Genomic DNA, 16,776 nt, shown 5'->3' on the forward strand with positions numbered 1-16,776 from the left:
AAGCTGTGACATGGTTTTTGTTGCCAGGCAAATCCAAGAAAAATGTTGAGAACACCACACTCTTGATTGCATTCATCAACCTGACCAAAGCATTTGGCTCAGTAAATTGTGAAACTCTATGAATTGTCCTCCAAAGATTTAAATATCCAAGAAACTTCACAATCCTGCAATTGCTTCAGTGATATGATTGTAACTGTCAAGTGGGAAACAAATGCTTTTGAAAAGCTGGATGATAGTCCCCATGCTATTCACAATCTACCTGGCAGTGGCTATTTGCTTCAAAGATCAACTACCCTTTGGTGTCAGTATTAAACATTACCTAGATGGAAGACTCAACCTCTGTCACCTCCATGCCAAAACTAAACTGACCACCAGACATACATGACCTACAGTTTGCGGAAATTTACAAGCCACTCTCGATCTCTTCAATTCCACATTAAGAAACTCAACCTGTCCTTCAATGTTGCCAAAGCAAATCGCAAATCAGCCCACACCTGGCCAACCAAATATTCCACGTCCCATGAATGAAGGAGACACTCTAGAATATGTTGACCATTTTTCAAACCTTGGCAGTGACCACTTTCAAAAGGCCACCATTGACGAGAAGATCCAACACCAGATAAGCTGCTCCAGTTCAGCCTTCTACAAACTACGGCAGAGTGTTTGACAACAAAGGCATCCACAAGTCAATAAAAGCCCTAGCGTACTGCAGCAAGACCTGGATGGTCATCAGCAACACAAAAGTGCTAAAGAAATTCCATCAGCAACGCCTCCGCTTCATCCTCTGGATTTAACGGGGGAGATCATCAAGCAAATGCTAATGTCCTTCTTGAAGCCAGCTCCACAATTAGACAAAACTCCTACAAAATTAACTACAATGGGACTGGACACTGGGTCCAGGTGGCCAAAAACCGTCTGCCTGGCTAGGTCCTGTTATCTCAACTTTCAAGTGTCCAACCTTCCAGGGGAGGGGAAAGAAAACATTTCAAAGACACTCTGAAGCCCTCCTTGAAGTGCAGCAGCATTATTGTCTGGGAGGAGCTTGCTGCCACTTGTTCAAAGTGGCGACAACTTGCCCATCAAGCTGCACCATGCTTTGAATCACAGCGTCTTAATGATGAGACAGAGCGGTGGCAGATAAAGAAAATCCTGCATTCTAGACCCCACTGCCTTGTGGGACACCATGGTCCATGTGCCCAACGATCTGTTGATTGAGGATCAGCCTGCTCAGTCACATGAAGACCCATGGCAAAAACGCGTGACCCCGAGCAGACGTCACTCTTGAATCAAGGGACAGCAAACAACAATAACAGTAGAAGGTCAGAGAAGTTACAATCTGCCTTCACCACTGAACGTCTGTTACTCTGTGAAATATGCACAGGTCAATCCACGAACAGAACAAGTATGAAACTAAACTTAGTAAATTAAGTCAAAATATTACAGTTTCTATTCAAAGACAGCTTTTAAAGAAATAACATCCAACCAGTACCGTGCTGCTGGTCAGATTACGAGATAATATTGTGGGTATTGGAACATTTTGTTTACGCCAAATACCAGAATTAGGTACGGAATGAGGCGCGCAAACTGGGAAGTTGTAATACCCAAACATGCATTAATATTTCTATTGTTTCTTAAATATCAATGAGGCATGACTATGCTATAAACTCATTCTAAATAAACTAAATAAAGTTGTCTAAATTTGAATAAAAACAGAAAATACTGGAAACATCTGTAAAGCAAGGAGTTTACAAGGGGTGGTAATGATGGTGAAACTGGCAATCACCATCATTACGCTGAAACTGACAGTAACTTCTGCAATCTGCACATGCACAGTTAAACTTGGAAACCCAGATGTCACTGTCAGTAACTCCTGATCTGCCACAGGGTGCACTGTTGAAATCCTCACAAATGGAAATAAACTGGTGTGAACTTCCCCTTTTTATGCTCTATTCTCACTGTGCTTAAATAAGGTGTAACTGGGTTTTCAATGGCATTGTGGTGGCGTGTGTTACTGTGCAACACGCGCTTTTGCGTGAATGCTGCAGTCCAGAGCTATGGATAATGATGGTTCCAATGTTCTTTCCATCACATGGCTGACCAGGAATCTCTCCTGTTCCTAACACCTGCCATTGACATGTATAGAAAGGATTTGCAGATTGATTCTCAACTTGTTTGGCCACCCAGTCCTGGGGCAGGACTCAAACCCGAAGTGTCTGACTGCGAGGCAGAGACGTTGCACCACAAGACCTGCCTTTTTAATGGAATACTAAGCCATAATTACTGAACAACCTATCTGGTCCTGAAAACCTAGTTTTATATTTTTGGACAATGGTCAAAGCTGCACAGCAGCACAATAACCTAAAGGACCAGTAACAAAAGTTATGTTATTGACATTTCGGCCTCTACTTTAATCCAAATCATAATTTCACTTCCTGGTTTGCTGTCTGAGAGAATTCTTCAACATGATTGCAGACTTTGTCTGCTTGGTGACATCACTGTTGCTGAACACCAGGGCTCTGCTACAGCTGCCAGAATTAAACATCGGGAAAAGGTGAAATGCACACCAGAGTTCACCATTTCTTTGCAGGTAGCTTTCTTAGAGCTCAGCAGTAAGCACTGACATTTCATGCTAACTGCGAAATCAGGGTCAATGTTTCAGGCCTATGACTTCTTATTAGAACCAATCTGAAATGTTCTGTTGCTTTCTCCATGGAAGCTGCCTGACCTGAGTATTTCCAGCATTTTCTGCTTTCATTTCAAATTTCCAAAATCCACAGTATTAAGTTCTCTGTTAAATATAAACGTCTGTACATCTCCCAACCAAATATCTCGAAACCAAATGCCTATGTTCCAAGGTTTAAAGCAATAGTGTATATATTATTAGCATTTGATTGATCAGGTTAATCTTGAAAATCTCCCCCAAGCTTTCTATGCTCCACAGTGAATTTCAGACTGGGCCTTAAACCTTGCCCCTCCTTGAATTTCCTCAATTATCCTTACCGCCCAGCCTGCAAGTTTATTTAGTATTGCCTCCGTGTCCCATCCTCCCAGGAATTCCATGCTGGAGATACTAAAATCTCCTCTATAAACATGGAAAACAATTCTGTTATCCCTCGATTACTTTGGGATCTTTCAATGCCCTATTTCTTTTATCTGCTTCCTACAAATATATATTGTAAAAATGTTTGTCATTTCTTTTAATATTCCTTGCTTTTCTCCTTTAAAAGGAGAATATTTAATGTTGAATATTTAAAAAATTCAGTCCAACAAGCATTAAGAAATAAAGCAGTGTTAATTCACCCTTCATTCTAAAACCCCCTCTCCTGAAATGGGTTAAGTTCCAAGCACCACAGCCATTTTGGAACTCTAAAGGCAGACTAACCAACCAGAGATGATATTGCCCTTGCGCGGTGCCCATAAATCTGCAAGGAATATGCAATCTGCAATGGAATTCCAGGTTGTCTTCTGTCCCTTGTCCGTGGAAACCAAATCTAGTAACGCAACTTGCTGCCTCTTAAACCAAGATCAGCTTAACAAACTCAGTATCTTATCCTGGAACATTCATAGTTTGTATATTTCATAAGAATACCTCTTGCTGCACTAGTATGCCTTTTATTCACCTCTGCCTACATCAACCTTCTGTACAGCCTCTGCTCGTGTTTTGACAGCTTTACAAGAACTGTGCTTTGTAGTGCATCCATTCAAAGGCAACAAGGACAGTTCTAATTGTCCAATACTTCTGCTGGAATTAAAATGTGCCAGACTGTAACTCAAGATACAACTCTATAATGTGAAACTAAACAAACCACAACTCCTTTAAATCTGGTACTTTGTTTGCACACAGACACACTCAACTTATTTGGTACCAAAACGACAAACACAGGATATATGGGCAGCTAAAGTAGGATACTTCAAGGCAAATTATTGCAACATGGGTACTCTATTGAAACAGAGTTAAGAAGCATAGTCAGGGCAGAGTAGAAGGGATTAGCTAGTTCTCTCAGGTGCAGAAACAGGAGAAGTTATAATGGGGAATAAGATGATCACAGAGACATCAAACAAATTCTTGTATGTCTTCACGTTAGAAGTCAAAACTGGATGTAACAAGGAGCCACAGTGAAAATGAGGAACTTAAGGATGTCTGTGCCAGCTGGGGAAGGGACTGCTACTCACAAATCGGCTTCTACAACCACAACAGATGAGGTTCAATGCACAAGTGACAAGTGGCACTTTCCACTGTCACCCGAGACAGACAGATGCCAAAAATAAGGATGTCTGTATTCAGAAATAGTACTGGAGAAATTAATGAGAATAAAAGACGACAAAGCCCCTGGAGCTGATGGCCTACACCCTAAGATTTTAAAAGAGGTGCCTACACAGTGTGCAATGGTTTTTGCCTTCCAGAATTCCTTACATTCTGGAATGGTGGTGGTGGTCATCAACCACAACAACAATTTATATTGTGCTTTTAATCTAGTAAAACACCCCAGGGCATTTCTCAAGGCCATTAGGTCACATGACCAAAAGCTTGGTCAAGGAGGTAGGTTTCAAGGGGTGTTTTGGGAGGAAAATATGATAGAAAGGTATAGGGAAGGGATTTCACAGCTTAGGACCTAGGCAGCTGATGTGAGTAAAATCAGGGATGCTCAAAAGGCTGATTTAGAGAATCGCAGATATTGCAGAGTTGGAGGGCTGAAGAGATTAGATATTGGGAAGTCGAGGGCCATGGAGGAATTTGAAAGCGAGGATGAGAGTTTCAAAATCAAGACATCAATCTAGAGTTTCTGTCGACTGAAAGGTAAAAATATAATCCCACAACTACAGGCCAGTTAGCCTGAAATTAGTGGAGAAAATGTCAGAATCTATTATTCAGATGTTGATAACAGGGCACTTAGGATGACATGATTGCGTAGAGTCATAGATTTATGAAAGGGAAATCATGTTTGACAAATCTATAGTTTTTAAGGATATAACTAGTAGGGTGGATAAGGAGCAACTAGTTGAGCTAAGTGTATTTTTCAGAGACATTAACAAATGGTTACTGCACAAGATTAAACTCTTTCGAGTTATCAACAGTCACAGATTGCAACTCTTTTCGAGTACAATCACAGTTCTTGGTTTCCGGGAGTGGGACGTGAACCCACAACCCTCTGATTCAAAGGCGAGGGTGCTATGAACTGAGCCACAGCTGACACCTCACAAGATTAAGGTTCATGAGATTAGGGTGACATATTATCACGGATTAAGGATTGGCTAATGGACAGTAAAGAGATTAGGAATAGGTAATTTTCTTGTTGGCAGGCTGTAACTAGTGGGGTATCACAAGGATTGGTGCTTGGGCCTTAGTTATCTACAATCTATAACAATGATTCAGATGAGGGGACTGAGTGCAACATATCCTGGTTTGCTGATAATACAAAGTTGCATGGAAAAGTAAGCTGTGAGGAGAATGCAAAGTTTGCGAAAGGATATAAACAGGTTAAGCTGAGTGGACAACAACATGACAGATGGAATATAATGTAGAGAAACGTGAAGGTGAAAGGAAGAACCACAGGACATCCCAAAGCACTTTACAGCCAATGAGGTACTTGGCTCTTGATTGAAATAGTGCCATGGGATCTTTTATGCCCACCTAGGGAAGCAGTTGGAGTCTGGGTTTAATATCTTATCCGAAAGATAGCACTTCCACGATGCAGCACTCTGAAAACTGCTCTGGAGTGTCAGTCAAGATTGTTGTGCTCAAGCTCTGGAATGGGTCTTAAACTCTCAATCTTCTAACTCATAGGGGAGACTAGCTAAATCATGGCTGGAAGCCACTTTAGAAGGAAAAATAGAAAAGCAGAATTTTTTTCAAATGATGAGACCAGGAAATGCTAATATTCAGAGGGATTTGGGTACACAAATTGCAGCAAGTTAACACAGATACTGCAAGCAATTCAGAGGGGGATATTATATTCCCATTCTTACATGCACTTAATCATCCAAAAGGACTTACTGAGATGAGATTCAATGTAAATCTGCATTTATATAAACACACACATAGTAACACTTACAGTAAATCTCACCTCACCCACTTAATTCATTAAACCTCTTTATAGTAGAGGAATCAAGATGGTACACACTGTCCCCATCAGTGAAAAAACTTCCCAATCAGCCTTTTCTTTTAACCTAATCCTATCTGAAAACAAAATTCTTTTGCTAGGCTTTACCAAATGAAACCACATATTATGTTCTTTTATTCATTGCTGGACACTAAGTTTATAATTTAATGTCTCGTGTAAGCTCACTTAAGTCAATTCTTGTTGAGCTCATATGGATGAGGTATTCTAATTCCTAATATGTGAATGTTTGAGTTGTGTTGTTAAAAATCCCCAAAATTAGTTATTCATTTCCATCACTGTTGGTGGGATTTCCTTTTCTGCAAAAGGACTGCTATTGCCTTTGTACCAGTTACCACGATTAAATAACTGATGTGATTCCATCAGCAGCAACATCCTTCCAACTACATGTGATGGATATGCAGCAAATCCATTAGGGATGGGGCAGCTTCATAACCATGGTTTTCTTGACGCTTATGTTAAGAACACATTGTTTCTCCCATGCATGCAATCTAGGACTAGCGCGACATCAACAGATTAGAGGAGTTTGCTGATCAAATTATGCTGTATTTTTGTCTTTGCTTCCAGTCGGGGCAGATTGTAGAGCTTGCTGTCTGACCTAGTATGCATGACCTGTCTGACCTAGTATGTAAACTTGTTCCATATCTGCAGGGAAGACAAAGGGCAGGAGCATAGAGAATGCCAAACAAAGTGGGGGCTAGGACAGAGCCCTGTTCCACTCCATTCTTCACACTGAAAAGGTTGGAAGTGGTGCCGTCAAAATGTACAGTACATGGAAGGAACAGATGAGACTCAGGAGCTTTGGTGGAAAACCAATTTTTCCCAAAATGTCTTAGTCCTGCCTTGCTGATGGAATTGAATGCTTTAGTGAGATCTATGAAAGTAAGGTAGTAATGTATATTTTGTTCTCTACATTTTCTTGTAGTTGTCATATGGAGATCATGATGTCCACTGTAGGACTGCTAACACATAATCCACACTGTGCTTCTGGATACACTCAGTATGCAAGTAGATGGAGTCTTTTAAGCATGACCCAAGCGAAAACCTTCTCAGTGACACAAAGGAGTGAGATGCTCCTGCAGTTGTTGCAATCTTCTTTGCCACATTTGTTTTTGTATAATGTAATGATTTTTGTGTTACGCATGTCCTGTGGAATAGGTCCTAACCTCCGACGGAGGTCATGAAGGTGTGACAGTAGATGGGACTTTCCTTGCTTGAGTAGTTTGGCTGGAATTCCTTCCTTGCCAAGTGCCTTTCTGCTTGCTACGGAATCAATGGTCTTTTCAAGCTCAAGTAACGAGGGTTCTTCATCTAACTCAACCATAACAGGAAGTGGCACGACAGCGTCAAATGGACTGGGAGATGCCCATCTCAAAGGGGTACAGCTCACAGTAAGGTACAATCCAGCGCTACACCTGTTTACTTCTGTAGGTGAGTACGTCACCATCTGCTGATTTCAGGAGGGCAACTTTGATGACAGTAGGTCAAAGTGCCTTCTTGATCCCATTCCATTGTTCCTCTTCTGCACCACTATCTTTGTTACTTTGAAGTCATGCAGTGTTCAAGCTGTTGGGTTTATGTTGTGCATCAGGTAGCTTTTGCTTTAATGACAGATGTGATATGGTGCCAGAAAAACTTGTACTTCACATTATTCTGACACGTAAATCAAGGTAGCTACCTATATATCATTTAATAGAAATAAACAATCTGCAACATAGGAAAAGTGGTGGTTACCAAAAAATATCTGGAAAGGGTTGCAAAGAGATATATAATCAAGGAAGCGAAAGAAGGAGGGCCCAAGCTCCCACCCCTCCCTGATTTAGAAACATAGAAAATAGGAGTATGAGTATGTCATTTGGCCCTTTGAGCCTGCTCTGCCATTCAATATGATCATGGCTGATCCTCTATCTCAATGCCATACTCCCACGGTTTAAATGAAAAAATATGATTGAAATTTTGTGTAAGCGAACCAAGTGTTGTCTAGGCTCGAATCACAACAGTTACATCAGCTTCTACTACCTTTAAGTAAATCAAGATTGAGTTTAAGTTAAATTTATTCTTGTCCATGATTGGACAGGTCCTGCAAAATGAGTTTTGCCACAAAGCTTGCCCAATTTGGCAGCAAACAGCAATGTCAGCAAGGGACCACAAAAATGGGAAAAGATGCTTGAGGGAAAGGAGGAGAAAATTTGAGAATGGACCACATTACTTTGACATAACAACGTTCCTAGTTAGGCTCACACAAAGGATGCCAACTTAGGCTGATAACAGAAAGCAAACAGCACCCAAAGAACCAATATCAGCGAAGAGGCTGCAGAGAAGGAATCCTCTACATTGATTGTTGACTTTTAGTATTAGATTTGCCCAACTAGAAAAATGAAAATGTTAAAAGGTCAATTATTTTTATTTTATAATATCATTGAGTAGCCATGGAACCATAAATTACAAGAATTTCTGCTGCATAAGCGTTACTACAAATTGGAAATTTTATGGAAAAAAATGGATTGACACACGAAGGAAGCCTGAGTGGATCAAAAATAAGCCTTTTCCCCAGACACGCAACAACATCTACTGACGGCTTCCTCTGATTTAGTACGCTCTCATTAGAAAACTATGTCAAATTATAATTGACAGCACCAACAGGAGGTCTCTTTTCCCATTCCAAGTTCCTAACCTCAGCTGCACTGCCATGTAGAGTTGCCGATCAATGTAGAAAAAATAGGAGAGTCCTTTACTACTCTCATTCCTCTAAATAATAAGAGTATCACCCATAGTAGTCTCCAAGAAAAGTCACAATCATTGTAGTTTGCCTGCACTATTAACTTCTAAGAGGAGAGAGAGGCTTGCAAAATCAGAACAGCTGCTGCCACATCATTAAATTAGCTGCCAGGCTGCAGAAATAACACCCACATGCCAAAACTATTAATGCTTTAATCATTTATGAACAATTAAATGCCATTTGATGAGTTATTTTTAAAAAAACTCAAAGTGTTGACAAACATACCCACACAAACACTCCATTTTAAACAAAGTAGTTGAAAACACAACATAGCACAACGGATATTCAAATAATTCTGAAGACAAGCAGGGCATCCTAAGTGATTTCTGTAAAATTGGCATAATCAAGGTAAAGGCTATTTTATTAATAAATAGTACATTAGTTTTCAGTATGCATACAATTCTTTAATATCTAAATTCACAAAGATGACTGAGATGAATTCATTTGCATGGCACCTTTTGTGTAACAAACTTTGTAGGAGGGTAGATAACAAGCGAATTGAAGGAAAGTATTAGACTGAAAACACAACTCCCGTTCGATCAAGGAAGTAAAGTTTTCAAAATGGCATTTGAAGTTGGGAAAAGGGGTGGTGAGATAGGGGTTTAGGAGAGTTTCAGCTGCTCTTTATTAGTACAAGAAATTGGAATTTTCACTACGTCCCTTAATACTCACTTTGAAAGTAGCTATCTTATTTTTAAAGAACGTCCACCAGGCTACATCTATGGTTTTGAGAGCTCAGCAATTTACAACTGAAGTTTAAACTATATTCCCAACTCCCTGTCAATTCTCTGCATTGAGAGGTTTAAAACAGCCAGATCACCTTATAGCCTCATTTGTAGAGAATATAACTAAAGTTCACTAAGTCTTGCATGGTTATTGGCACTGTTTGGGTAACTGCCACCTACTGATCCTCTAATTATCTTAAGTTAACTCATTGCCTACCTCCACGACTAATATTTTTCCTTTCTCCCCATGACAAATATTTTTCTTTTCTTCCCACGTTATGCCTACCTCCAGGACTAACATTTTTCCTTTTTTCCCATGGCGAATATTTTTCTTTTCTCCCCATGTTATGCCTACCTCCACGACTAACATTTTTCCTTTTTTCCCATGGCGAATATTTTTCTTTTCTCCCCACGTTATGCCTACCTCCACGACTAATATTTTTCCTTTTTTCCCCATGGCGAATATTTTTCTTTTCTCCCCACGTTATGCCTACCTCCATGACCAATATTTTTCCTTTCTCCCCATGGCAAATATTTTTCTTTTTTCCCCACTTCATCGATTCTATATTTGATTTTCTTTTTCTCTTTGCAGTGCTTTACTGGTTTAAATCCTTCTATTTCCTCCCTACAAGTCCATCAACACTCGTTTAGTTCAGGACTGTGCAATTAATAAACCTTGCATCCACCCAAAACTCAGCCCAATGAACACTACTCAACATCTCAAACCGCAATTTAATATGTCAATGTTTATCTCTAAGAATATAAATCAGAGCAGGGATAGACCCTACAGCCCCTCGGCCTGTTCTGCATTCAATGCGATTATGGCTGATCCTCAGTCTCAACTCCATTTTGTCGAATAACATCATATCCCCCAATTCTTTGAGAAACCAAAAATCTCTCAATCTTAAACATATTCTCGGTCTTAAATGTAGCCAACAATGGAACATCCACAACCCTCTGGGCAAGATAATTCCAAAGATTCACAACCCTTTGAGTGAAGATATTTCTCATGAGTGCTAAATGATTGAGCTCTTATCTTCAGGGCTTGCCCTGTTCTAGATTCCCAAACCAGGTGAAACCTCTCATTGTCTACCCTGTCAAGGCCTTTCAAAATCTTCTGTTTCAGTGAGGTTGCCTCTCATTCTTCCAACATCCCCCCCTCCACCGAGTATTCCAGAGCATATAGGCCCAATTTACTCAGTCTCTGACTGTAGAATAACCCTCTTATCCCAAGAACCAATCTAGTGAACATGTGCTCCACTGCCTCCAATGCAAGTATTTCCTTTAAGCACAGAGACACCTGAGCACAGGTGCCAAGTGTGGTCTCACCAAAGCCCTGTACAATTGTAGCAAGAATTCCTTATTCATACACTCCAATCCGCTTGCAATAAACAACATGCAATTTGCCCTCCAAATTACTTGCTATATATAACTTTGTGCTCCTTGTATGAATACACCCAAGTCCTTCTGATAAGTGCATAAGAATTAGGAGCAGGAATAGGCCATCTGGTCACTGGAGCCGGCTCCACCATTCAATATGACAATGGCTGATCCAATTGTGGCCTGTCCTGCCTTGTATGCCATGGCATCGCAAGTGCACATCCAATTACTACTTAAATGTTATGAGGGTTTCTGCCTCTACCACCCTTTCAGGCAGTGAGTTCCAGATTCCCACCACCCTTTGGTTGAAAAAATTCTTCCTCACATCCCCTCTAAACCTCATGCGCCTTACCTTAAATCTATGCCCCCTGGTTATTGATCCCGCCAAAGGGAAAAGTTCCTTCCTGTCTACCTTATCTATGCCCCTCAATTTTATATACTTCAATCATGTCCCCCCTCAATCTCCTCTGCTCCAGGGAAAATAACTCCAGTCTATCCAAACTCTCTTCATAACTAAAACTCTCCAGCCCAGGCAACATCCTGGTAAATCTCCTCTGCACTCTCTCTAGTGCAATCACATCCTTCCTATAATGCGGATTCCAGAACAGCACTCAAGCTGTGGCCTAAACAGCATTTTATACAATTCCAGCAAAACCTCTCTGCGCTTATATTCTATGCCTCAGCTAATAAAGGCAAGTATCCCATATGCCTTCTTAACCACCTTATCTACCTGTGCCGCTACCTTAAAGGGCCTGTGGACATGTACACCAAGGTCCCTCTGATCCTCGGTACTTCCCAGGGCCCTACACCATCCATCGTGTATTCCCGTGCCTCGTTTGTCCTGCCCAAGTGCATCACCTCACACTTATCCAGATTAAATTCCATTTGCCACTGATCAGCCCATCTATATCCTCCTGTAATCTAAGGTTTTCCTCCTCGCTATTTACCACCCCACCAATTTTCATGTCATCTGTGAATTTACTGATCGCCCCATCTACATTCAAGTCTAAATCGTTTACATATACCACAAACAGCAAGGGACCCAGCACCGATCCCTGTGGAACCCCACTGGACACAGACATCCAGCCACAAAAACACCCCTCAACCATCGCCTCTGCTTCCTGCCACTCAGCCAATTCTGGGCTTTTACCTTCGTTATCAGTCTCCCATACGGGACCTTATCAAAAGCCTTGAAGTCCAAGTAGATTACGTCAAATGCATCGCCCTCATCTATACACCTGGTCACCTCTATGAAAAATTCAATCAAGTTGGTCAGACATGACCTCCCCTTAACAAAACCATGCTGACTGTCCTTGATTAATTCCTGCCTCTCCTTGTGTAGATTAATTCTGTCTGTCAGAACTGCTTCCAATAGTTTCCCCACCACTGAGGTTAGACTGACTGGCCTGTAGTTCCCTGGTTTATCCCTTCCTCCCTTCTTGAATAACGGTACCACATTGGCTGTCCTCCAGTCATCTGGCACCTCTCCTATGGCCAGAGAGGTATTGAAACTTATTGCCAGCGGCCCTGCTATATCCTCCCTTGCCTCACTCAACAGCCTGGGATACATTTCATCTGGGCCTGGAGATTTATCTACTTTTAAGCCTGCCAGGCCACTTAGAACCTCCTCTCTTTCTATGCTAATTTCTTTAATTATATCACAGTCCTTCTGCCTGATTTCCTTACCCATGTCATCCCTCTCACTTGTGAACACTGACACAAAGTATTCATTTAGAATCCTACCCAAGTCTTCTGGCTCCACACACAAATTACCACTATGCACCTTAATGGGCCCAACTCTTTCCCTAGTTATCCTCTTACTCTTAATGCACTTGTAAAATAACTTTGGATTTTCCTTTCTTTTACCTTCCAATGTTTTTTTCATGCCCCCTTTTTGCTCTCATAATTTCCTTTTTAAGTTCCCCCCTGCATATTCTATACTCCTCTAGGAGTTCAGCTGTTTTGAGCCCTCGGTATCTGCCATAAGCCTCCCTTTTTCTCTTTATCCAATCTTTTCTCATGAGAACCTCTTTATCCCAGGAATCAACCTATTGAAATTTCTCTGGACTGCTTCCAATGCAATTATATCCCTCCTCAAATGAGACCAAAACTGTGCACAGTTCTCTTGGTGCAGTCTCACCAATGTCCTGTACAGTTGTAGAAAAACTTGCCCACTTTTATACTCTGCCCCCCAAATCAATGTTACAAGTTCCACACCTTTTAAAAATATTCTGCTTTTCTATTCTTACCAACGAAAGTGAATAATCTCTTACTTCCCCACATTGTATTCCATCTGCCAGCTTTTTAACCACTCACTTAACATGTCTATATTACTTTGCAGCCTTTGTGCCCTCCCCAGTTTACCACCTAGCTTTGTACCATCAGCAAACTTAGATATATTACTCTCAGTCTCTGTCTAAATCATTAATATAAATTGTAAATAGCTGAGGCCCAACCATCGAATCTTGCAGCATCCACTAGTCACAGCCTGCCAACTTGAAAATGCTCCACATATCCCTACTCTTTGCTTCCTGTCAACTAATCAACCGTCTATCCATGTTAATATATTACTCCCAACTCCATGACCCATCTTCTGTATTAACCTTTTGAAAATCTAAGTGTACAACATCTATTGGTTGCCCTTCATCGACTCTACAAGTTACACCCTCAAAAAACTGATAAATTTGTCAAAAACTATTTCTTTTCATAAAATCATGTTGTACATTGCTTGATCATACTATGATTTTGTAAGTGCATTGTAAGACTTCCTTAATACTAGATTACAGTAATTTCCCCAATGACTGATATCAGGTTAACTGGCCTGTAGTTCACAGTTTTCTTTCTCCCTTTCTTGAATAGTGTTACATTTGTTAACTTTCAATCCACTAAGACTGGATAACTGATCTAACAGAGTAATTTCAAGATTAGAACTGTTAGGTCCTGCTCTCTATTTAAAGCACCACACTACTTAATGTATAATAAATGATACCCAAATTCTCAATCTTCCTTTCCAAAATCACTTTTTCCTTCTGTTATTGGTTCCCATTTACATTTTTTCTCTACCTTATATTAAGTTTCTTATCCTGCAACCGAGCATCAATATACAACACACCTTGCCAGTTTCATGCTTTCTTCATCACCTACACAAAACAGAGCAGCCAATCTGACCGAATATTTGATAATAAAAAGTAAATTCAGGCCAGTTTGTTTGCGTTATCAATACCTGTGGGAGGACACTAGGCACCAAAGGCAAGAAAAAAAAAAGCTCAAATGCATATTTGTAGAGTTAGCCCTTGTCATTGTTTTGCAGCTCAACCAATAAAATATGCTCTTAAGGCAAAACAATATAAAGCATCATGCACAATATGCTGCATACTACCTGGCAGCCCATACCTCTGGTTCAAGTATCAGCCACCATTAGAACAAAGCCTATATAATCACACAATTTAACAAATATTTAGTCTTTCAGCAAGCTTAGTGAGTTTTGAAACAAAGCTATTTCAATCCAAATCAATTAACCAAATTCTCCATGAATAAAAATGCAAAGGTCACAGTCCAGCAACAACTATTTCAGAAACCTTTAACAAAAGAATCTTTATTAAAAATTTAGAATTTACACTCTGATGACAGAAAAATGGCATCATCTTGAAGCAGCAAGCGCCACTGTGACGATCAGTGCTTGGCAACAGGTGCCAACACTGAAACCAACTCACAAGGACACCTAATAATCACTTCATATGTTGCATCGGGGCAGAATGTGACTGTCACTGATTTGCTGATGGTTGGTAAGACCAAAGTGCCCCATTTGAAGCTCCCAACAGGTTTGATTCGCAGCATGTCCTTCATCTTAAGCAGATGGAAGGATGCAGATAGCAATTTTCAATTGTTTGCTGAAACTAATATTCTGAACCACTGGGGGGGTCAAACTCATTATGCAGCATATTGTGCATGATGCAATAAAATGAAGTTACAGAAATTGCAATTGCTGTCCTCTCCCAAGTTTGACAACTGAAATTTGCCTACCATTCACCAAACTTATGGAAAAGGCTATGCAGGAATAGAACACATTTTGGAATGTGATAGAAACAGGAAACAGTTGAAAATACACTGAAAAAGGTGCGGACACAGAAATACCCCACGCAAATGATATCTCAAAGCATATTTCTCAATATTATTAAAATACACCAAAATTGAACTTCTCATTTCATGCTACTGTTAAAAATTCGTTAATCTCTAACCAGAGGTAGAAGTCTGTTCTAATATTTCCACTCAAATTCTGCATGAACTATGCTTCTTCATCGATACACCTCAATACGCTGGTAACAAAATGTCCAACGCAGAAAATGAGCAAAGTTACGATGCAATCGCTCGCAATCTACTGAGCTTCCAATATCTGAAAACCGCATACACCAAAGTTACAAATTTTGAAGCAGTGTTCGGGCTACTAAATATAATGCAGTTACTTCCTCTTTGCCACAGCTGCATTTGCAAATTACACGCGTCGTCATAGGAGTTTGTAAATAAACTCGATTTCTAACACACCTTGCAGCAAAAAAAACTGTGCTATCAAAAGAGTCTACAGCACTCAACAGGATGTGAGATTTAACGCGGAAAACATTTTGCAGACTTGTGGCCTGAAAGGCATGTAGGCCAAGCACGCATGGGCTTTCGGCTCATTAACACTTTGGCTGCTGTGTGCATTTATTACAAACACATGGAATAAGAAAGATGCCTCCCCTCCTTCCTGCCCACATTTTAAGATCAGATACAAAGAGTCTCCGCCACAGCAGCCAAGCACACAACATCCAATTTCCGTTCCTGAGTGAGCTGGACACCGGAGGTCGCCCATAAAACCGCGCCTCAGCCCAACTCGTCCCACACCCTTCAGAGGGGGAGGCCCAGTGCCCCAACGGGCCGGGCCAGGCCGCGAAGCCAATTTCAAGCCGCGGCTCTCGGCTCAGACACCGGCGCCCCCTCCTCCCGGGGCGGTGATCCAGCCGGACCCCAGGCCCGTTCGAAGCTGACACTGTCCGCCTGCCCAGAACTATCCCCGGCGCTCTCTCGATGTCCCAGGCCCGCTCCCCCGGGCATCGGCAGCTTGACCCCTCCGTTCCCCGCTTCCCCCGGGCCTCAGCAGCCTGACCCTCCCCTCGCTCCCCACTCCCCGCTCACTCGGACCTCGGCAGCCTGTCATCTTGCTCCGACCCAAGGAACCGGCGCCGACACCAGCGCCCGCGCGTCACTTCCGGCTCGGCGCTCCCACCATGTGCGCATGTGCAGCTGTTTCCTGCCAGCTCTTAGCTGCCCCCACTGCAGAGCAATGGGTTATACAAGTTCCATTAACAATTCTCTGAAGAAGGGTCATATGAACACGAAAAGTTAACTCTGTTTCTCTCTCCACAGATGTTGCTAGACCTGCTGAGTTTTTCCAGCATTTTCTGTGTTTGTTCCATTAACAATTCCTCTGGTCTAGCCAAGCACGTGTAGAGTAATGGGTTAATAGACATGTTAATGAGACCATGATGATTTTCATGATGTAACTGTGACATCTGTAGACATGATCAGGCAGTTCCAAGGGAGCTAGGTGCAGAATAGTTTGTGTCCTGAATACCATGTGCTTATCCTGAGGTCTTTAAATAGTTCTTAATAAATTGTTTGAAGTTTAACTATACCAACCATCTCAATTCCCATCTCGTAGAAAATCAAAACCTCATCATGGTTCAGAAAGATGAAAACATGGTATTGGTAAAACCTCACTGATCAGTAACAACAT

General features: G+C 41.3%; 1 protein-coding gene across 1 annotated transcript in view; it reads right to left on the bottom strand.

Moving 5' to 3' along the window:
• The window catches only part of ube2v2 (ubiquitin-conjugating enzyme E2 variant 2), a 28,300-nt gene extending 12,027 nt beyond the window's left edge, over nt 1–16,273 (bottom strand). Inside the window, exon 1 of the mRNA XM_078540536.1 lies at nt 16,182–16,273. Within this exon, the coding sequence (XP_078396662.1) occupies nt 16,182–16,197 (16 nt within the window). The 5' untranslated portion in view covers nt 16,198–16,273. The remainder of the gene's footprint in view (nt 1–16,181) is intronic.
• Nucleotides 16,274–16,776: the final 503 nt, after the last annotated feature.

The sequence above is a fragment of the Cetorhinus maximus genome, chromosome 4, assembly GCF_964194155.1.
Source record: "Cetorhinus maximus chromosome 4, sCetMax3.hap1.1, whole genome shotgun sequence".
Lineage (NCBI taxonomy): Eukaryota > Metazoa > Chordata > Chondrichthyes > Lamniformes > Cetorhinidae > Cetorhinus > Cetorhinus maximus.